Consider the following 18,672-nt stretch of genomic DNA (forward strand, 5'->3'; position numbering starts at 1 on the left):
GAATTCCTAAGAAAATTCGCTTACGCATTGGCGCTATATACGCGAGTACATAGTACAGTCGAAGCAAGAAATTCGCTGCCTGGGAAATACCGATAAGAAACCAGATTGCCTCTGCTAGACAGCAGACAGCTGGTTTAATAACGTGGAACTTGATGTTGATAGCGCAAATAGTTTTTGCTTAATAATTGTTTCATTTGAATTTGAATTGGCTTAAATAATGTGTGTGTGTTATCGACGTCACAAGCATTGTTTGTTAGCCATATGGATTTTTGCTAAGCTTATTGCGGTGTATCAGCTATGACTTCATTGATATGCAAATGTAATTTTCCTTTTTACTATATATTCGTATGCCTTAGATAAGATAGCCATACCGTCCAGGAGTGACCTGCAGGAGGACAGACGCGTCGCTAGTTGCTCCATATTCGGTGGCAGCATTTCATGGGTGCCTTTCCTTGCCGGGTCATCAGCCAAGCAGATTCCTGCGTTATCACTGCGCCCCGACACCGTTATAAGCGTTATTAAGAAGTACTTCGATGCGATTTATAGAGAGGTATGACATTCCCTTACCTATTTCGGCCTTGATGGCCGCCTAACTAAATATCAGAGTATATGCTAACCCCCTTAACCAACGTCACACCCATTAGCAGTGAGTCTACCCCTTCCATGATGGCAGCTATTTTGCGGCTAAAACACAGTTCCGCCGGAAGAATGAACATAATTTTGACGAAAAGTTCCCTTCAGAACACACGGAGGAAGCTATTTAGAACGAAAAATTATACTGAAGACGGCCTTTCTGGCATATTTTTTTCTATGTCATGTAGTTTTTTAGCCTTCATAGTTCTCTGGAAAACTGGATAGTTGTTTCATAGTAGTGAAGCTTCTTTTGTGAAACAGTTAGATATTTTCATCACCAGTTTTATCACAGAAGGTCGTATATCATCATCTGTGCTTAATCCATTGCGGACGAAAGCAAATTCTTAAAAATTAAGTTAAAGCTTGTTTTTGGACCAAGATTCCCTGCTGAAACCCTCGTTGGTGAGGTAAGACGAAAGCATGCTTTCTAATCGGAACTTAAGCATGCTTTGCCCAATCTACGAGAAGAACAACCGTGCCATATGCGACCACTATCGCGAGATCAGCCCTCTAAGCTTGCGCTATAAAGTCTAAACTAAAGTATTTATTGCGTAAAAAGCTCAAGCGAACTGCCCGCTCTGATGTACATATGACATAAAAGTATATACGATGACTTATTTGAATAGGCGGCTCTTGTAGTGGTCGAGATCAAGATTCTACGGAAGACACACATTTATAACGGCGGTTGCGGGGGACGATGGAACCTGTGTGAGCTTTAGAGCGAAGGTAGGCATTCTCTGCGTTGGAGAGATCAGCGTTAGCTGCACTCGGTATTTCTAATTGGCGTCAGCTAGCTGGCGTGCGAAGTTGAACTCGGCAAAAATGGTTTAAGTGGTTACAGCGCAAGTTAAGAGGGAGAAGACGATTTTGAAGAAATATGATCCTGATCGGGCAAATATTTCAAGAGAATCAAGAAACTCACGTGATTTTGGTCAACGATGGCCAATCACATTTTTATGTTATTGAAGGATGAACTGATTCCAAAATGTATCAAACCATCAGATTTCGAAAATTTTGCCTGACCAAGCTCCGATAGTTTGTAAAGCGTTATCTATATTCCTCGTGCTTGGACTTTTGTCGTCTTATTCAGTAGCACTATGGCGAATATCATCCGCAGCACTTCGACGACTAGTATTTTGTACAGAACGCTTTCCAGAGGGGAGAACATTCTGCATTGACATCGAATGATTTATGGGACAAAAAAAAACGTAAAATGTATTCTTGTTTCTGTGTGAAATAAAATTGTAAAGCCTCTCCTATACTTATGCTACTACCTTTTTTAATCACTTATTGCCTTTTATGATTCAATATCATCAGGGCTACTGCGTCAGGGTGCTCTGTAACTACTGGCATGTATTCGAGCTTTTAATTTAATTTAAAATAATGCGTAGAAAACACACACACATGTAACTTACTTGAAATTCTCAATGCCTAACGGACTTCAGATATTTATCTTAATTTAATTAGAGAGACTTTGAACTATTTGAACTCCCGTGAAAGGGAATTTGATTAAACTCTGACCCTAGGCGAAACTTCCTTGATGAAATTCCTTCGAAAGCAGTCATAATGCGATATGGTCAAGCAGCGACAAAAGCATCCGTATTCGCTTCGCATAATGCTAATTGCAAATAGATCATGTATCTATGGTTGGTTGTTGAGCCACAGTTGCACCTCAACGAACGTGTGTGTATGTATATATGTATGTAGAATGCAGTTCAATCACGTAGGCATACATAAGTGCATACATACATACATAAATATTTTAACGAATGTTAGCTTTTAACGATACTCTTAGGTGCTTGCCGGATTTATCACTCATGCCGGCTGTCAACAAGTGAATGTTGCTGGCAAATCAAAGCTAATTCATCGCGTTTAAGTAGGAAAACAAACTTGGAAATATTTCTTACTTGGTAGGTAGGTAGTAAATAGCACATAACTAAAGATTAATGCGATTCGCAATTTTCTTTGTTGCCACTAATTAAAGATTTCTTCTTGCTCAATTTGCGCAAAAGTTAAAAATAACTACACAGATACATATTTGAGAATTTGCAGAGTTCAATGATTAGCTTCGTGGATAATGAACAATTCTTCTTGTACAAATAGTTTGGGCGTAGATACTTTTATGTTCGTACCCCATGCTGGTTTGTTTGAGTTTGATGGCTTTTATTATTTCAAATTTTTATGAGAGTATGCTACATTCATTGGAATATACGCAAATATACATACATATGTATATATATAGTTAAACGCACGTGCCACTGTATTTTTTTCGTCTGATATTTTTTGAGCAAAAATAATCGGCAAATTTTTTGTTAAGCATTTATACAAAAAAAAAAAAAACAAATTAAACTTTTAACCGGAAATTTGCGAAAGGTGCTCAAAAATCATGAAAATGTTTGAATATTAATAGAAAAACAAAAACACCGCGAAATCACGAAAAAATCGCCATGAAAGGAAAAAGACCCGAAAAAAAGCCACGAAAAGCTTTTCGCATTAGGTTTCTATAGAAAAAATCAAAAAAGCGGAGATGGAAAATTTTCAAATTGTACCAATTTAAAGAAAAAAATTTAGTTAAATTTGGACAAGTGTATCTAAAAAACTATTCTATTTTTGTATATAAGCTCTTTCATAGTTCCCCAATATTTCATTAATAGCACGAAGATAACCTACAAAAGCGTATCCTACTTTGGAATCCACGCCAAAAGTTGCACCCAAGCTGAGAGGAACCTTTTCCGGCACCAAATGATGAAGCAGGGATTGTTAAATGGTTTTTCGAGGAATTCGATAAATTAAAAAAAAAGTCGTAAAAGTTTTTTAATTTTCTTTTCCCAAACATTCAGACACACGGCGGTCGGCCAGGCACAGTTTAATCTTTCTCGAATTCCCGTCAAAAGATCAATAAAAGCATTGGAGTAAAGAATTTTGACAACAACAAGTCTTAGGTAATAATAATTATTTGCTGGCCAGGGCAGCTTGCGATAAAATGCGAAGATTAATTGCCTATGAATTTTTGCTGGCTAAAAACCTATTCGAAGATCATTTCGGAGGTCCTCATAGTTTATTCAAAGTCAACAAAAATAAGGAAAACAATTTTTCAAACGTTGTAGAGTCACCTGATGCCTAGGGGAAAATCTTCTAATTTCTCAAGGGCCTTTTAAAATTAAACTTATTCAAACTTTCTAATGGACTTTTTATGCAGCAAAACCAAGGCTCCAAACCACGAACCGAACCATTTTTATTTTCAAATGCCAAAATCGAACCGAAAACCACTCCAAAAAATGGTTCGATTCGGTTCAAAATCCACTAAAGGATTTTGCAAATTTTTTAAAACACAACTTTGTTTGAAAATGCAACCCTATGGTAAAACTTGAAATGTTTTTATATGGAAGAAAACGCATATCACCGCAAGCAACAAAAAAAAAAATCAAAAATCGGTGCGAATTTTAAGGTATGTAATTCAAACCTGCATCATATTACAGTACATTGAATGAGCTAAAAAACTGCATACTCGGTTTATTTTTGTTCTGATTAAAAAGTTTGAAACTATAATGAAATTTTGTTGAAGTTTGTAGATTTTTCCTAATTTTCGTACAGAGTTTGAAATTTGGATTTATATCGTTGTTGTTATATAAAATTTTATTCTATTATTTATTTTTATTCTAAATTTTATTTTATTATTTATATAAATTTTTTTTCTGGAAATTCCCATTAAATAAAATATATATGAAACTTGAAAAATTTTCATAATTTTGGCAAAAATTTTTAAATTTGTATTTATTCGGTTTTTGTTAGACGATTAACTATACTTAAAAAAATTAACATTAAATAAACAAAAAAAAATATAGCCAAAATTTTTGAAATACCGAGTGCCTATTTATTTTTTCGCCAATATACATGCGAATATTTGAATTTAATCTCAATAACAAAGCCTTTTATTTTTTAACCGATTTCACAAAAAGGAGAAGTTTATCAGTTCGTCGGAATATTTTTTTTCTTTTATGTATGGTACCGCATAACTTTGGACCACGTTAACCGATTTCTATAATTCTTTTTTTTTTTGAAGGAACTGTGTTACGTCACAGGTGGTCCCATTCTAATTTGGTTTAAATCCGATCATTGGATCATGAAGAAATTAACGATAATCTTACATTTTTATATGAGAATTTGGAATCGGTTTCATTTTTTGGCTAAAACTTTCTATATACTACATAGATTTCTCATATTTTTGAAAAATTTGTAACCGGCTCTTGAACCGGTACAAGCGTTTTCTAAGCGGTTCGAACAACTGCACCGAACCGCACCGTTTTTTGGAGTGGTTTGCAGCGCTGATCAAAACTTAAATCCTTCGAAATACTTTACGATGAAGAGTGATTTTGACCGTTAAAGGTCAACATACTTATATTTGGTATTTTTAATTTTAATTAGATAATTATTTTAAGAAAATATTTACTGTACATTAGAGTGAATCACATTGATATTGTTTTCCCTAGGAAAAATAGATTTTATTATTACTTATTTAAGATTTCCGCTAAAATATTTTGGTAAAATATTAAGATTTACCTGTTACAAAATACCTCCAAAAAATGAGCTTTGTTTTATATAAAAATAAGTTTAAAAAATTTTTTTTTTTACTAAAAACTCACCTCAGATGATAGAAGTGCTTAAGCTTAGAATCAAAATAATGAGATTTTTGAAGGTATTTTCATATCGTCTCGCTCACATAAATCTTATTATTTTCCGAAATATTTTGGCAGACGCCTTAAAATATAATAAATCGCAACTTTTTTTTAGTAATGCACCTTATTGTACATATGTATGAACATAGGCATGTAGATAATTTTTTTTTTGCAAATAATATACAAACTGGCGGTTTTGGAATCTAAAGTAATTTTCATTGAAATAATTTCTCGTCTTTTTAAGCAAAACTATGTTTGGAACACATAAATTGGAATCCTTTCGAGCTAATGGTTTAATATGCATACGTACATATAGGCATGTATAAATATCGGTCGAAAATTCCCCGCCATAATATAAGGAACAACACTGGATTTTCCCGGAAAGACTGACCCAAAATTAGAAAGTGTATGAAGTTAAAAACACAAACATAACAGATACGTACGCATGCATGCGTATCCGCCATATATAACAAAAAAAAAAATAGCATTAAAAAAAAAAAAAAAAAAAGGCCAAAAAGGTTTTCTCCGAGAACAGCGTGCTAATGACGCGCCGCCGAGGTTTATGATGACGCGCGCAAGCGTGCTAAACCAGCTCACTTTGGCCGACGCTCACCTGTCGCGCGCTCAATTTTGAACTCAGCTGACAACGCAGCGCGTTTTGCTGGACCAAACCAAAACTCACACAGCACATAACAGAGATCGGCAACAACAAAGGTAATGCAACAGCACTAGTCCGCCGGGTGATTCCAATACCATCGATTCACGTCAGCATCTCAGCGGTGAGCGCGCGTCGTTTTCAATAGAATTCACTCTGTAACTTGAACTTGATGTGCGCAAGCGTGAGGGAACCCCACGACCAGCGGCCAACAAGTCATTTGTTTTCGATACAATATTTTTGTTTGTTTGTATTTCTTTTTGGCAGTTGTGATGCTGCGAGAGACAGGGAGAGAGCGCATCTTGTGCTAACCGACGCGCTGATGACGTCTTCATCACCTGTTAAGCAAAAAAAAAAACAAAACAACACAACCTGTAGCAGCTTTTCGAGCGGTCACTTCGAGATGCCCATCTGCACGCTCTCCGTTCACAGCCCCAACGCGCGCGCACACCCGCATACACACACACACACACACCGAAACACTGAGTCTCACACTTGCGCCACCGCCACCCCAAGAGCAACGACGCCGCGGCAGCTTCGGCTCGGCGGCTCTTTTTGTCGTTTCGTACCTGCCGTACGTACGCGTTGAGGGTATTTAAGCAACCGCCGCCGGACACCAGACATGCATTGATTCGCTATCATTCGCTCTTAAGACTTGCCACTTTGGTTAAGAAGTTAAGTAGTTTGTTAAATAAATATTAATTAAAAACGTTGTGTTTGTTGTAATATACACAAAATATAAAAAAAAATTAGCTTTTCTGCCTGCTAGTAAATTTACACTTACAACGCGAAAGGATACAAAAGTTATATATCGAAAAGTTCATAAAAAGTTTCGATAACTGGAAATTTTGCAATTTTAAATACGAAAAGAAGTATCAAGCCGATAAGGATATCAAGTCGCTGATCCTGTGAATTTCGTTAAAGAAAGAACAAAACGAATCCATACGTAAAAATTGTGTGATTTCTGGAGCTGCATAGACGCAAACACACGTTAGAGGCAAACTACTTTAAAGTTTAATTAACAGAAATTTGGGCAAGAAAATTTTTTGTTGTTGTGAAATAAGCAGTGAAAGTGCATTTCGTAGGCTTATTTCGGAAAACAGTTGTAAAATAAACAAACAAGAAATTTAAGTAAAACAAAAGTGTAACATATTGCACTTTGCGTTAAATTTTTGAATTTTCTTCATACAAGTAATTTAAAAAAAAAAACAAAACCAAACAAAATGATGGCCGTAGCAGCTGCACAAAAGAACCGCGAAATGTTCGCTATCAAAAAATCCTACAGTATTGAGGTGAGTTGAATGTGAAATTTTGACATGTTTTTTTAGGGTTTTGATTGGAACTAAAAAAAGTGAAAACCCAAAAAGGTTTTCATTGAAAGTTTAAAAAATATTTTTTTCAAATACGAATGCAACTATTAAAATTCTAAAGCATTTTGTGTTGGAAAACTTGATCAACTAAATTATTTGTGTTAAAAAAATTTTAAATATTTTTTTTTTTTAGATCCAAAATCGAAATAAAAGCAATAAGTAATATTTTCTTGCGCTCAAGGAATCTTCAAACTTAAAAAAATTTTAATTATTCTTTACGAACATTGCCAGAAAAAAACACTTTTAAACTTAAAATGTCCGTTTTTGTAATACATTCTTTAGAGAAAAAACTGTAAAAATGCAAGAAATATGAAAATATTTGTCAGTGTTGGCTCCAAGATTTTTACACAAAATTATAAGATTCAAAAGCTTCTTTTCCACTTAGCTTACAAAACGTTATACAAAAAATTAAAAAATTACAAAATATTTATTTAAATAAAATTAGTTATATTTTTTGTTTATTTCTTTCCATTCCTTATAATTTAAGCTAGCCAGAGTTTTGAACAGTTTAACTTTGAAAAAAAAAACCTAAAAGTTTTTTAAATCTTTCAAACAAAAAAAAAAAAATAAAAATTATAAAAATAACAAAAAAAAATTTAGTATTGTTTTTAATTTAATTTTTATTTTTTTAATTATAAATAATTTAAAATAAAACAAAAACTTAAAGAACAAGTTTTAAAGCATTTGTTGATAGATCAGTGGTGTCTAAAAGATGCAAATAAAATATCAGTATAACTTTGAGCAATTGTGTTTTAAATTAATTAAAAAAATGAATTATGCACCTTTTGATCTTAAATTTTATCTTTTAAAAATTTTTTATTTAAATTTTAGTACCCATAGAAATTTTATATGTGTTAACTATACACATTTTTTTGTAAAAAAATGTTATTAAATTCCGACTTTTTAAATTTTTAAAACTTAAAAACTTTTGACACCTCTTAAATTTATAATTAAAAAAAAAATCTATATTAAAATGGCGAATTTGTACATCAAATAATTTGCAAACTTTTCAATGAAAAATTATAATTTTTTTTTTTGGTAAAAAGAATGTTTGTTTTTCTAACACAAAAGCAGCTTCCAAAAAAGTTAAGCACCAAAGCTCGAATTACGGGCTTCCCTCCGATAATGTTTCACGAATCGAGCCCTAACCGCCAAAATGGTGTAAGCGATTTTTTTTCAATTCCTTTTTTTTTGATGCAGAAATGTTCCTAGAGCATCCAGATGCATTTCTGCATCAAAAATAAAATTTTGAAAAAATGTCGCTGACATCTTTTTGGCGGTGAAGCCATTGCTAATTTTTTCCCACATAAACCCATACAAAATAGCTAGATGGGGTCTACGTGACAATTGTCAAATACATCAAAGTAAACTTAGCAAATTTTGTGGGAATTTTTATATTTCAAATATTAAAAAAAAAACCGGTCATTAACAAAGATAACATCAATTTACGCAAAGCTGCAATGCAACTCAGCTGCCTATCAGCATTGATCACTTTATCAAACAAAAGCCACCACTATTCAAGCTTTTGGTCACCTGTTGGCGACGTGAAGGGAAGCGCTGGGAAACTTTTCAGTGACAACATAAATAACAGTAAAGTTATTTAACTAAATATTCAAATAAAGCGTCGAAGAGTGAAAGTGGGTGTGTGCCAACGAACGGCAGCTGGACAGAAGAGCAAAAATAAAAACTTGAATAAAAAATGGGCAAGAAAAGCTGCAAGTAAACTCTGCACAATTGATCACTTGTCAGCGAGGCAATGAAATCGCTTTAAAAAATTGCTTGCCGCCACTGATGTTCATACTTTTCCCTCTCCATATTTTTCCAAAACTGCCCATCATCTGCGTAACTTAAAAACTTGCCACTCTTTCATCAGCTTTTTCCACACTTGACCGTGTGCCTAAAATTTGCTGTCATGCGAAGGTCATTGCTACAAAAAAAAAAATTAAATTTGTAATCACAACATCGCTAACAGAAAAATGACATAAATTCTATTTAGTCCATTATGGCCAAAATTTTGTCGCATTTGTCTTAATTTTTTTATAATAATCTTAAAAAAATCAACTGGCAATATACTTCCTGCTTGACACGAGCTTCGATTTTCAAGACAAAAATTTATTTATAAATAATACAATATTTAATGTAGCACAAATCCCATTGTTTGCCCAATAATGCGCACTGATATCTCAATAGTGGACTTAAGCTTATTATCTGCAGCTATCCCAAACTCATTCATAAACAAATTTATACAAATTTGACACTTAAAGCTATCAAAATACATCCACTTAAACGTTCACGCGCTACGGGCACAACTTGATAACTCAATTTGGATGCTGGTTATTTAAGATTACGAACGAAAGTTCAAAATATAGGCAAGAAAAAAAAAACGACAACAATGTACAACAAAAGCAATAACAACAACGCAAGCTGAATATATATAAATATATTCAAAATTATGTCGCGCTAAGAGTTGGCCTCAAAGTCAATACGAAGCGATCTGTGGCGTGCGCGCATGCGCGTAGTACAGCGAGAAAAAATTAAGATATTAATTTTTCAACGCAAGCCACGAGCATTTTTCACACACATAAGTATGCAGTGTAAAAAAAAATAACAGAAACAACAATAAACAATGAGCATAGCATTTTTCCGCTAAGGCTTTGTTTTTCTTTTTGTTATGTATTTTGCTATCATCTTTTGCTACCCAAAACCAGTTATTAGCCGGTAAATTTTTATTTTTTTTTATTCGCTGCTGCTTGCTAATAAAACAAAGAGCTCGAAAAATGATCACTTATAAATGCGTTTACGCTTGCGCTGTTGAGTTGTCAACACTTCCAAAATCATCGAAAAAGAAAAAAAAATGAAATCAAAGAGCCTCGCAGCAGCAGCACTACTTTCGTTTTCAACAACTTCCAAGTGGCAAACTCAGCAGCAGCAGCGGCGGCGGCGATTTTGTAACCGGCAACGCCATACATTGCAGACTCATATGAGCATGCACAGCAACAACAACAACGACAACAACCACTAAACAAAGCGCCTCACTGTTAAGCAGCGACCATTATGCGCGTAGAGTTCAGTGGAGCATTGGGCCAATCAACCAACAGCCGCAGCAGCCAGCCATGGTAATGCGGATGGTCAACTGGTTGGTTGGTTGGTTGGCCAGTCTACCTACAGGTGTGATGAAATGCCTGTTCGTTGTTGTTGTTGTTGTTGTTATTGTAATACACTGAGCATCTTCATAAGCATATATTTATGTATTTGTTTAAATTGTGTCATACGAAAATAATATGTTGACTGAGGATGATGAATAATTGTAGGGAAGTATGTATGTATGTCGATGGCGCAGTTGCGGCGGGCCCGTTTACTTGGACAAAACAAAAGCAAAAAAAATAAAAAAAAAAATAAAAGTAAACAAAAATCATATTGCATAAGTGTCAAGTGATCTGCAGGCAGGCATTTAACGCGGAAAATATTCCACAACTCACTGCGTGCGAAGACTTTGTTTGACATTAAATGGCGATTGTTAGCCAAAATCCTCCAGGAAAAAAAGATTTAAATTTCAGTGGCTAATACCCTTCTCAACTTGATTTTTTGTACTTATTTGCCCTCCCCAACATTTCAGCCTTTGTGACACTCATATCCACAATTTTTTCCTTCATAGTCGTTTAAGCTGCGATTGATGCGCCAATTTCCCGCTCATATCCGCTTTAGCACTTTTCAAGTGTCTACTGTTCTCCAACATACATATATTCACGCACACATAAAAGTCCTCAAACTGATTTCGTGAGTGCGTGCTTGCAGCATGTCACCCCCAACCTCAAGTACCCAACACACACACACCCCCACATGCAGTTAAACACTCAACGCAACGTTCAACAATTTAAGTGGAAAAGGCGCTTAAAAGCTTTTTAGCCAATGGCAACACATTACTCCGGTTGTAGTGGTTGCGGTGATGGTGGTGGTGGTGGTGGTGGCTGGCCACTAATGCTATTAGGGTGCGTAAGACTGAGAAATGAAAATGTAATGAAAATGAGAAAAGTAAAGAGAGAAAATATGTATATTGAAGCTAGAGTGGCAGGGGCAAATTACAGACTTGTATTAATTCTTTAATCCGATTTTTAAATAATTAATTTCTAATCTCTAATCTTCCCCTCTCTTCCTCTCTCGTTTACAGAATGGCTATCCATCGCGCCGCCGCTCGTTGGTGGACGATGCACGCTTTGAAAGCCTGGTTGTTAAGCAAAATAAACAAACTGTGCTGGAGGAAGCGCGCCAAAAGACTAACGGTAAGTGAGCGTGTAATTCAAGAAATCAGCGTAAAATAGAGAAAAACGAGATAAAAATAAAAACAAAAACTAGAATTATAGCTAAATATATAAGCATGGGTAGCGCGTTCTCAAATAACTAATTAAAAATGTAGGATCAATGTTTTCAAAATTTACAGGCATAAGCTAAACTTAGTAAAAGAATTTAATAAAAAAATTTTGGAATTTCTGTCTGAAAAACTGTTTCCGATATTTCTTTTTCGATTCTCCTCTGTTCTTATGTGCTATACTTTACTTACTCTTGGAATTGAAATTGCAAGCATTTTGTTTGCGCAATCTGGCTACAGCTTTATGCCACATTTATAAAGGTTAGAGTTTTGATCTATGGTTCTAATTTTTTTTTATAACGAAAGGCAAGAAAAGGAATGATGACCCTATTTAGTTGTTTCCTCTCTGCAACTACGTTAAATAGACATGGAGATGAGCATAGGGTAAAATTCTAAAAAAAGTTATAAGGAAATTATTGAAATATTAAAAAAAAAAATATGTGTGTAAAAAAACAGTTTTCCTTTGCTTTGGCTTAAAGCTGCAAAATAAATATAAAAAATTCCAAAAAAAAAAAAATTATATTCAACATTTATGAGCGTAGAAAATGGTATTCACAAAAAACATAATCAAAAAGAATTAGTCAAATTCCGACAACTCTTTGGACTCGGTGATGAATTAATTTTGTGAAATTTCATAAAAAAATTTTGTTTATAATTTTTATTTATATTTAAAATTTTTTTCAATTTGAAAACAGTTTATCACTTTATACGTGAATTCGATGATAAATTTAGTTTGTGAATTCTAGTAAAAATTTGAATAGAATTTTTTTTCTGGGTTACTTTTTCTAAAACTTCCTATTCATGCTTAATTTGATTTTAGGTATATTTTGTGTTTAACTTTTTGTTTATTATTTATTTATAATTTTTGTAAACTTTTTATTTATGTTTTTTTTTTATTTTTATTTTATTATTTTTTTATTTCGGTCACATAGACGAGGCCACTTTGGAGGAATGCATCCAGCAAGCTAAGGGTGCTCCAATTGAGCAAGAAATCGTATTGCAAGCCGATCAGTCAATTGAGAATGTGGAAATGCCAGCTGAAGTACAAGAAATCCTTGAAGGTATATTGAATGAAAAATAGGGCTATTTATTTCGGAATTTGATTTTGACTTAAAATTTTTAAATTTGCTTTTATTTAAATGTTTACCATTTTTAACTTTGTTTTATATTCATTCGAAGTTTTTTTTAGTATTAAAATATTTAAAATTTTTTAAATTTTTAATTTAATATTTTAATTTTACATTCTTTCACGCTTACTTACCATTATTTAATATTTGTTTACTATTTTGTATTAATTTTATTTCGTTTTATTTATTTTATTTTCATTTTTCCATTGAAATGACTCAGAATCCCATAACGAAACCGTCAATGCCTCATTGGGTGCAGCTGCACAGGGTGAAGGCAGCAACAATGACAGCAATAACGCAAATGGTAAGCAAGCAACAGTTGGCGACGACACACATACAAACATAAATCCCAGGCAGGCTTAGGGTTAATAGCAGAATCAAAAAAAAAAAATAAAAAAAACCTACCATCAAATGCATTATGATTATGATGAAGCATTTGCCATTTAATACGCTTACTTCCTACGCCCACACATACTCCACATATAAGCCATAGCAGCAAGCAAGCCAGCAAGGACGTACGCTAGCATATGTAAGGATGTGCGTCGAGTGCGGCACGTACGCGCAACATTTCAAATGTGAAAATCGCACATTTCCTTTTAACATTTCTCGTAGCATTTCCATTTGCCATTGCATACACTTATGCCGATGCTATTTTTATAGCGCTGATTTTATTATGTCACACTCAATGAAAAAGGTGCTTGGCTGGAGGGTGGGTGTGAGCGTTGATAAAAGAGAAATCTATCGCGCTTGACTGCGCGCTAACAATGCAGAGTAGAAGAAAAGCAAAAAAAAGGAGCAGCAAAATTGTAGTTAAAGCCTCTTCGCAATTTCGCGCCACACACACATTCATCCGTTTTCAAGCAGCCAAGCGACTGAGTTGTGTATTTTTAGCCCACACATTTGTCAACTAGTTCTGTCATTCCGCTTCTTATTCATTCTTAATGCGACTATGTCATAAGCGCAATTGACTTTTGCATTAAACCACTTGTTAAGCGTGCTGAGCATGCAAAGCGGATTTAAGTGGCTTATATTTAACATCACTAGTTATGGAAATCAACGTTAGAAACTATCGCGCGCAATTACTTTGTTAACACACACATGAACTTATGCTCTCTTTCTCTCCTTCTCTCGTTTTCTCTCCCCCCCCACCACGTACAGATGCCGGTCTCACCGAGGAAGAAGTTTTACTCGCCAACGCCGCCGCTGAATCTACCGAAGCGGAGAATGCCATGCAGAGCGCAGCGCTCATTGTACGCCTCAAGGAGGGCATCTCCTCGCTCGGTCGCATACTGAAGGCGATCGAAACCTTCAAGGGTGCCGTACAACATGTCGAATCGCGCGTCTCACGCGAGCAGGGCGTCGATCATGATGTACTCATTAAGGTCGACATGACACGCGGCAACCTGTTGCAACTCGTGCGTTCACTGCGTCAATCGGGCTCGTTCAATAGCATCAGTCTCTTGGCTGAACACAATATCAGCGTGAAGGCACCATGGTTCCCCAAGCATGCTTCCGAATTGGATAACTGCAATCACTTGATGACCAAATACGAACCCGATTTGGATATGAACCATCCCGGTTTTGCGGATAAAGTCTATCGCCAACGCCGCAAGGAAATTGCGGAAATTGCTTTCGCTTACAAATACGGCGATCCAATTCCATACATCGAATACACCGATGTTGAGGTGAAGACTTGGCGTTCGGTGCTCTTGACTGTCATCGATTTGGCGAAGAAGCATGCTTGCCAAGAATATCGCGCCGCTTTCCAGATGTTGCGCGACGAGGAAATCTTCGTCGAACACCGGCTGCCACAATTGCAAGAGATGTCGGACTTTTTGCGTCGCAACACCGGCTTTACACTACGTCCCGCTGCTGGTCTATTGACCGCACGCGATTTTCTCGCCTCGCTGGCATTCCGCATCTTCCAGAGCACACAATATGTGCGTCACGTCAACTCACCATTCCACACACCCGAACCGTAAGTGTTTGCCGTAAGCGTAGTAGAATTAAGAAATTTTTAGGTAGGTACAATAGAAATATATATATGCATAAGTATGTATGTAGGTAGGAATTGAAGTGGGGTAATTTTGTCGCAGGCGTTGTACTTTGTGCTCTGCTTCCTGCTGCCAGTTGGGCACATTGTTGCGCTGCGAGACAAATTAACTTAAGCATCGTCAAGTAGTAGTCAAAGTACAAAGCAAAATGCACTAATTTCATTTGACAGGAAATATGCTTTCATGTGGCAACAACCACATCGACTGTGGCCTGTGTCGTTCGAGTGGCAGTAGCTGTATAACAATGAAAAGTATCTAAGAGCTCGTCACTTGACGGAAACCTGTAATTGTGTGGGGAAACTTTTGCAGCCTGCTTGGGAGATGGGTCGTTGAGTTGGGGCGTTTGTGAAACAAAAGCTGTAGCCACCGAGCGGATAGTTGACAGGATAGCTGGACGAGTTTTGTGTTGCTGTGTGAAAATGACATTTTTGTTGGCAATTGACGACACTTTAGCACTTTGGCACACTTTAGTAGAGCAGTTCCATTACTGCAGGGTAATTAGTTTAGAAATTTAACTAAGTTTAAGGAGGCAGCTTGGGGCGCTAGTGACCAGCAGCCGTACTTGTTGGCTGCTTAGGGTGATGGGATTGAGTTAAAAGATATTTTCGATGACCATATTGAATTATGAGTGATGTTACATTATTCCTACTTTCAATAATAGGAAGATAGAAGGTTAATTGTAAAAATTTTTTTAATGAAGAACTGAACGAAGCTGGACTTAGTTTCACTTGTGGAGTGGTTTGGGTAGTGGGCTGATGTCACTTAAGTATGGCCTATACTGTCCAGGGTGTTGCAATTACGAGGCTCTAGCTAACTTTAGTTGCACTCATTAGTATTTATTGATTTTATATTTATTTTCTCGTACTTAACCTCACTTTTTACTAATATATGTATCTTTCCATTTTTCTCTCTCCTTCTTTTAATTACAGCGATTGCATTCATGAACTGCTCGGTCATATGCCACTCTTAGCCGATCCTAGCTTCGCACAATTCTCACAAGAGATTGGCTTAGCCTCGTTGGGTGCCTCCGATGAAGAAATCGAAAAACTATCCACTGTAAGTACAAATAAAAACCACAAAAAATCATAAAAAATCATGCTCATGTACCGCGCTTGTTAGCACTATCGCTAATAGCCTTGGCGCCGCATATTTGTTTGCAACGAAAAAAAAAAAAAACAAAAACAAATAATCGAGAATGCACAAATTTACTTATTAAAACAAATTTAATTTTAAAAGTCAAGTGGCACAGTCAGCAACGGCCACCAGCTAAGCAAATCTGGCAACAGCGCCAAGCATGCAGAAATACAACACCACATTAAAAAATATCGATTTGGCATTTAATTTGTCTAAGCGCTCGCTTTAATTGCCAATTTAAACATTTTAGTGCATTTTTAGCAGCTACACCAGTTGTAAGCGCGCGCGCCCACTTAGTCAAAGCCACCCTAGCTAATCACAATAGTTGTGCTAATGCGCTAACACACGAGCGCGCCAGCTGGCAAGGAGAGCGCGCGCGCCGCTAGCGACGGTGAGCATTGCTGCTTGTCTCTGTGCTGTTCACTAGAGTTTGCGCGCGCGCGCTCCTCTATGTGGCCTTAGCTTACGTCGCTTGCGTCCAGCGCACTGAACGCGCCGTCATCTAAACCACCACCATCACTGCCATTGTCACTGCCTCACTGCGCTGGTATGAGCGCGCAAGAACGCGCACCGCCAACGAACGCAAGTTTTCTAAGCCAAGTTTAAGTACTTGCGCGCGCTATCAGGTATCATTACTAGTTGTACTATATATATATAAAAAACTTGGTAGCTGCTTAATTCAAGTTCGTGCGCTTGGCACAGCGCTGGCAGTGGGCATGCTGGGAGGACAAGTGCATTGCTGCAATTATTGGTTAACTTAATCTTGAATTGCATGCGCGCGGCCGCTGTGGGTTGCAATTGCTGCGGCTGATGGCCTTGTGACTGCGCGGCTGTAAACTACACGATTGCCAAAGCCAAAAAAAAAAAGAAATCATGAAAATACGGCAAACATCGACTTTGGCAGCCAAAAAATTCTTAAAAAGCAGCAAAGCTGAAAAAATAATACACAACGAAAAACAAAAAACGAATAAGCACAAGCGTGCAGTTGAAAATTTTGACTTATATTTCCATACAAGTAAGAAGCTTACTTACTTACTACGTAAGAATCATTACTAAATTCAATGCTAAAGCTAAACTATGGCTATTGCGCTTGACAATTGCCAGCGATTGAGGTCAAAAACACTGCTGTCGCTGCTGCTGCTGCTGCTGCTGCTTGCCTGCCAAATCGCGCGCTGCTGTGACCATTGTTGCGCGCCAACAAAGGCCAAGTGTCAGTGTCAAGTTTTCCATTACATCAAACATTTTTTCCCATACGAAAGACAATGCTTCTTCTAAGCGGCGCTTACTAACCACTCCTCCGATTTTGCTTTTTCTTCTGCTTTTTTCGCTCTGCAGGTCTACTGGTTCACCGTTGAATTCGGTCTCTGCAAGGAACACGGTCAGGTGAAAGCCTACGGCGCTGGTCTGCTCTCATCCTACGGTGAACTCTTGCACGCCATTAGCGACAAGTGCGAGCACCGTGCATTCGAGCCCGCCTCCACTGCTGTGCAGCCCTATCAGGATCAGGAATACCAGCCCATCTACTATGTTGCCGAAAGTTTCGAAGATGCCAAAGATAAGTTCCGTCGCTGGGTGTCGACCATGTCGCGTCCATTCGAAGTGCGCTTCAACCCGCACACCGAACGCGTTGAAATTCTGGACTCTGTCGACAAATTGGATACGCTGGTGCAGCAAATGAACACCGAAATCCTGCATTTGACGAATGCCATTGCAAAGTTAAGACGTCCCTTCTAAGCGCATCCGCCAGTCAGGTCCTGACGAAGAACTGGGCACACACACACATTGAGATTGATATGTATGTATGTAGTAGGTGTGGCACGTATGTATGTGCGCGCGCGTGATGTCTGTCTATGCATGTGTAGCCAGCCAAATTCGAACACTCACTCACTCACCAACAAGCACGTATTTTAACTAGTATATGTATAGTAGGTATATATTTTATGTAAGCGGCGGCAACGTAGCGGTTGTGTCGGCAGCTGTGGTCAGCATTTATGTGATAGTGTTGCGCCTCTTATTAAACTCTAAATTGACATGCCGCTTAAAAGTTTTACTATTTTTTATATTTCGTTTTTTTTTTGTTTTTTTGTCTAAATGTTGCCTATGATAATTCTCAATTTTTCGATGTTGTTGTTAATGTTGCTTATAGAAAATATTTACAATTGCGAAATTTTTTTTAATTTTTTAGTTAATTTTTTTTTAAGTTAAAAATTTTCACTTTTGGCACGCTTTTCAGCATTAGTATTGAGTTATTTGCAAAATACCTACATATATATGTACATATGTATGTGTGTGTATAGCACCTCACGTATAGATACGAACAATTTATCTACACCTATCCACCACCCCTACACTACACACCCGCTCACCATCACCTTCACCCCCTTTCTTATTTATTTTATTTGTATATCACTGCAACTGTATTGGACCAAAAAGCAAACATTAGTATTTAAGCAAATTCACAAACTCACACAAACACAAAACACTTAAATGGAAATGAAAAAAAAAGAAACCAAACACATTCACGCACACAAATGGTGCATTGTTTTTGTATTCGTATTCGTACGTGTATTTGTATTATTTTACTGAATGTATTATTATTTTAATTTTGTATTTGTTTTTTTTTTTAATTTTCTGAATACTTAATAACTATTTTGATG

At 36.5% G+C, this 18,672-nt stretch overlaps 1 protein-coding gene across 1 annotated transcript; it reads left to right on the top strand.

Annotated features, from left to right (window-relative positions):
- Nucleotides 1-6,605: 6,605 nt before the first annotated feature.
- On the top strand, nucleotides 6,606-18,646 carry LOC118754466 (tyrosine 3-monooxygenase-like). Its single transcript, XM_036489342.1, has 7 exons — nucleotides 6,606-7,256; nucleotides 11,503-11,614; nucleotides 12,633-12,761; nucleotides 13,048-13,131; nucleotides 13,986-14,805; nucleotides 15,811-15,937; nucleotides 17,351-18,646. Exons 1-7 carry the CDS (start codon nucleotides 7,188-7,190, stop codon nucleotides 17,747-17,749), a joined length of 1,740 nt encoding a protein of 579 aa, XP_036345235.1. The 5' UTR covers nucleotides 6,606-7,187; the 3' UTR covers nucleotides 17,750-18,646.
- Nucleotides 18,647-18,672: the final 26 nt, after the last annotated feature.

Source organism: Rhagoletis pomonella, unplaced genomic scaffold, assembly GCF_013731165.1.
Source record: "Rhagoletis pomonella isolate Grant_MI unplaced genomic scaffold, Rhpom_1.0 Rhpom_scaffold_03948, whole genome shotgun sequence".
Lineage (NCBI taxonomy): Eukaryota > Metazoa > Arthropoda > Insecta > Diptera > Tephritidae > Rhagoletis > Rhagoletis pomonella.

What these genes read in the sequence shown, in the direction of transcription:
- LOC118754466 (XM_036489342.1), top strand. Translation starts at nt 7,188, where the DNA reads ATGATGGCCGTAGCAGCTGCACAAAAGAACCGCGAAATGTTCGCTATC. An exon ending in AAAAATCCTACAGTATTGAG is followed by an intron (nt 7,257 to 11,502) that starts GTGAGTTGAATG and finishes TCTCGTTTACAG; the next exon opens with AATGGCTATCCATCGCGCCG. An exon ending in AGTACAAGAAATCCTTGAAG is followed by an intron (nt 12,762 to 13,047) that starts GTATATTGAATG and finishes GAAATGACTCAG; the next exon opens with AATCCCATAACGAAACCGTC.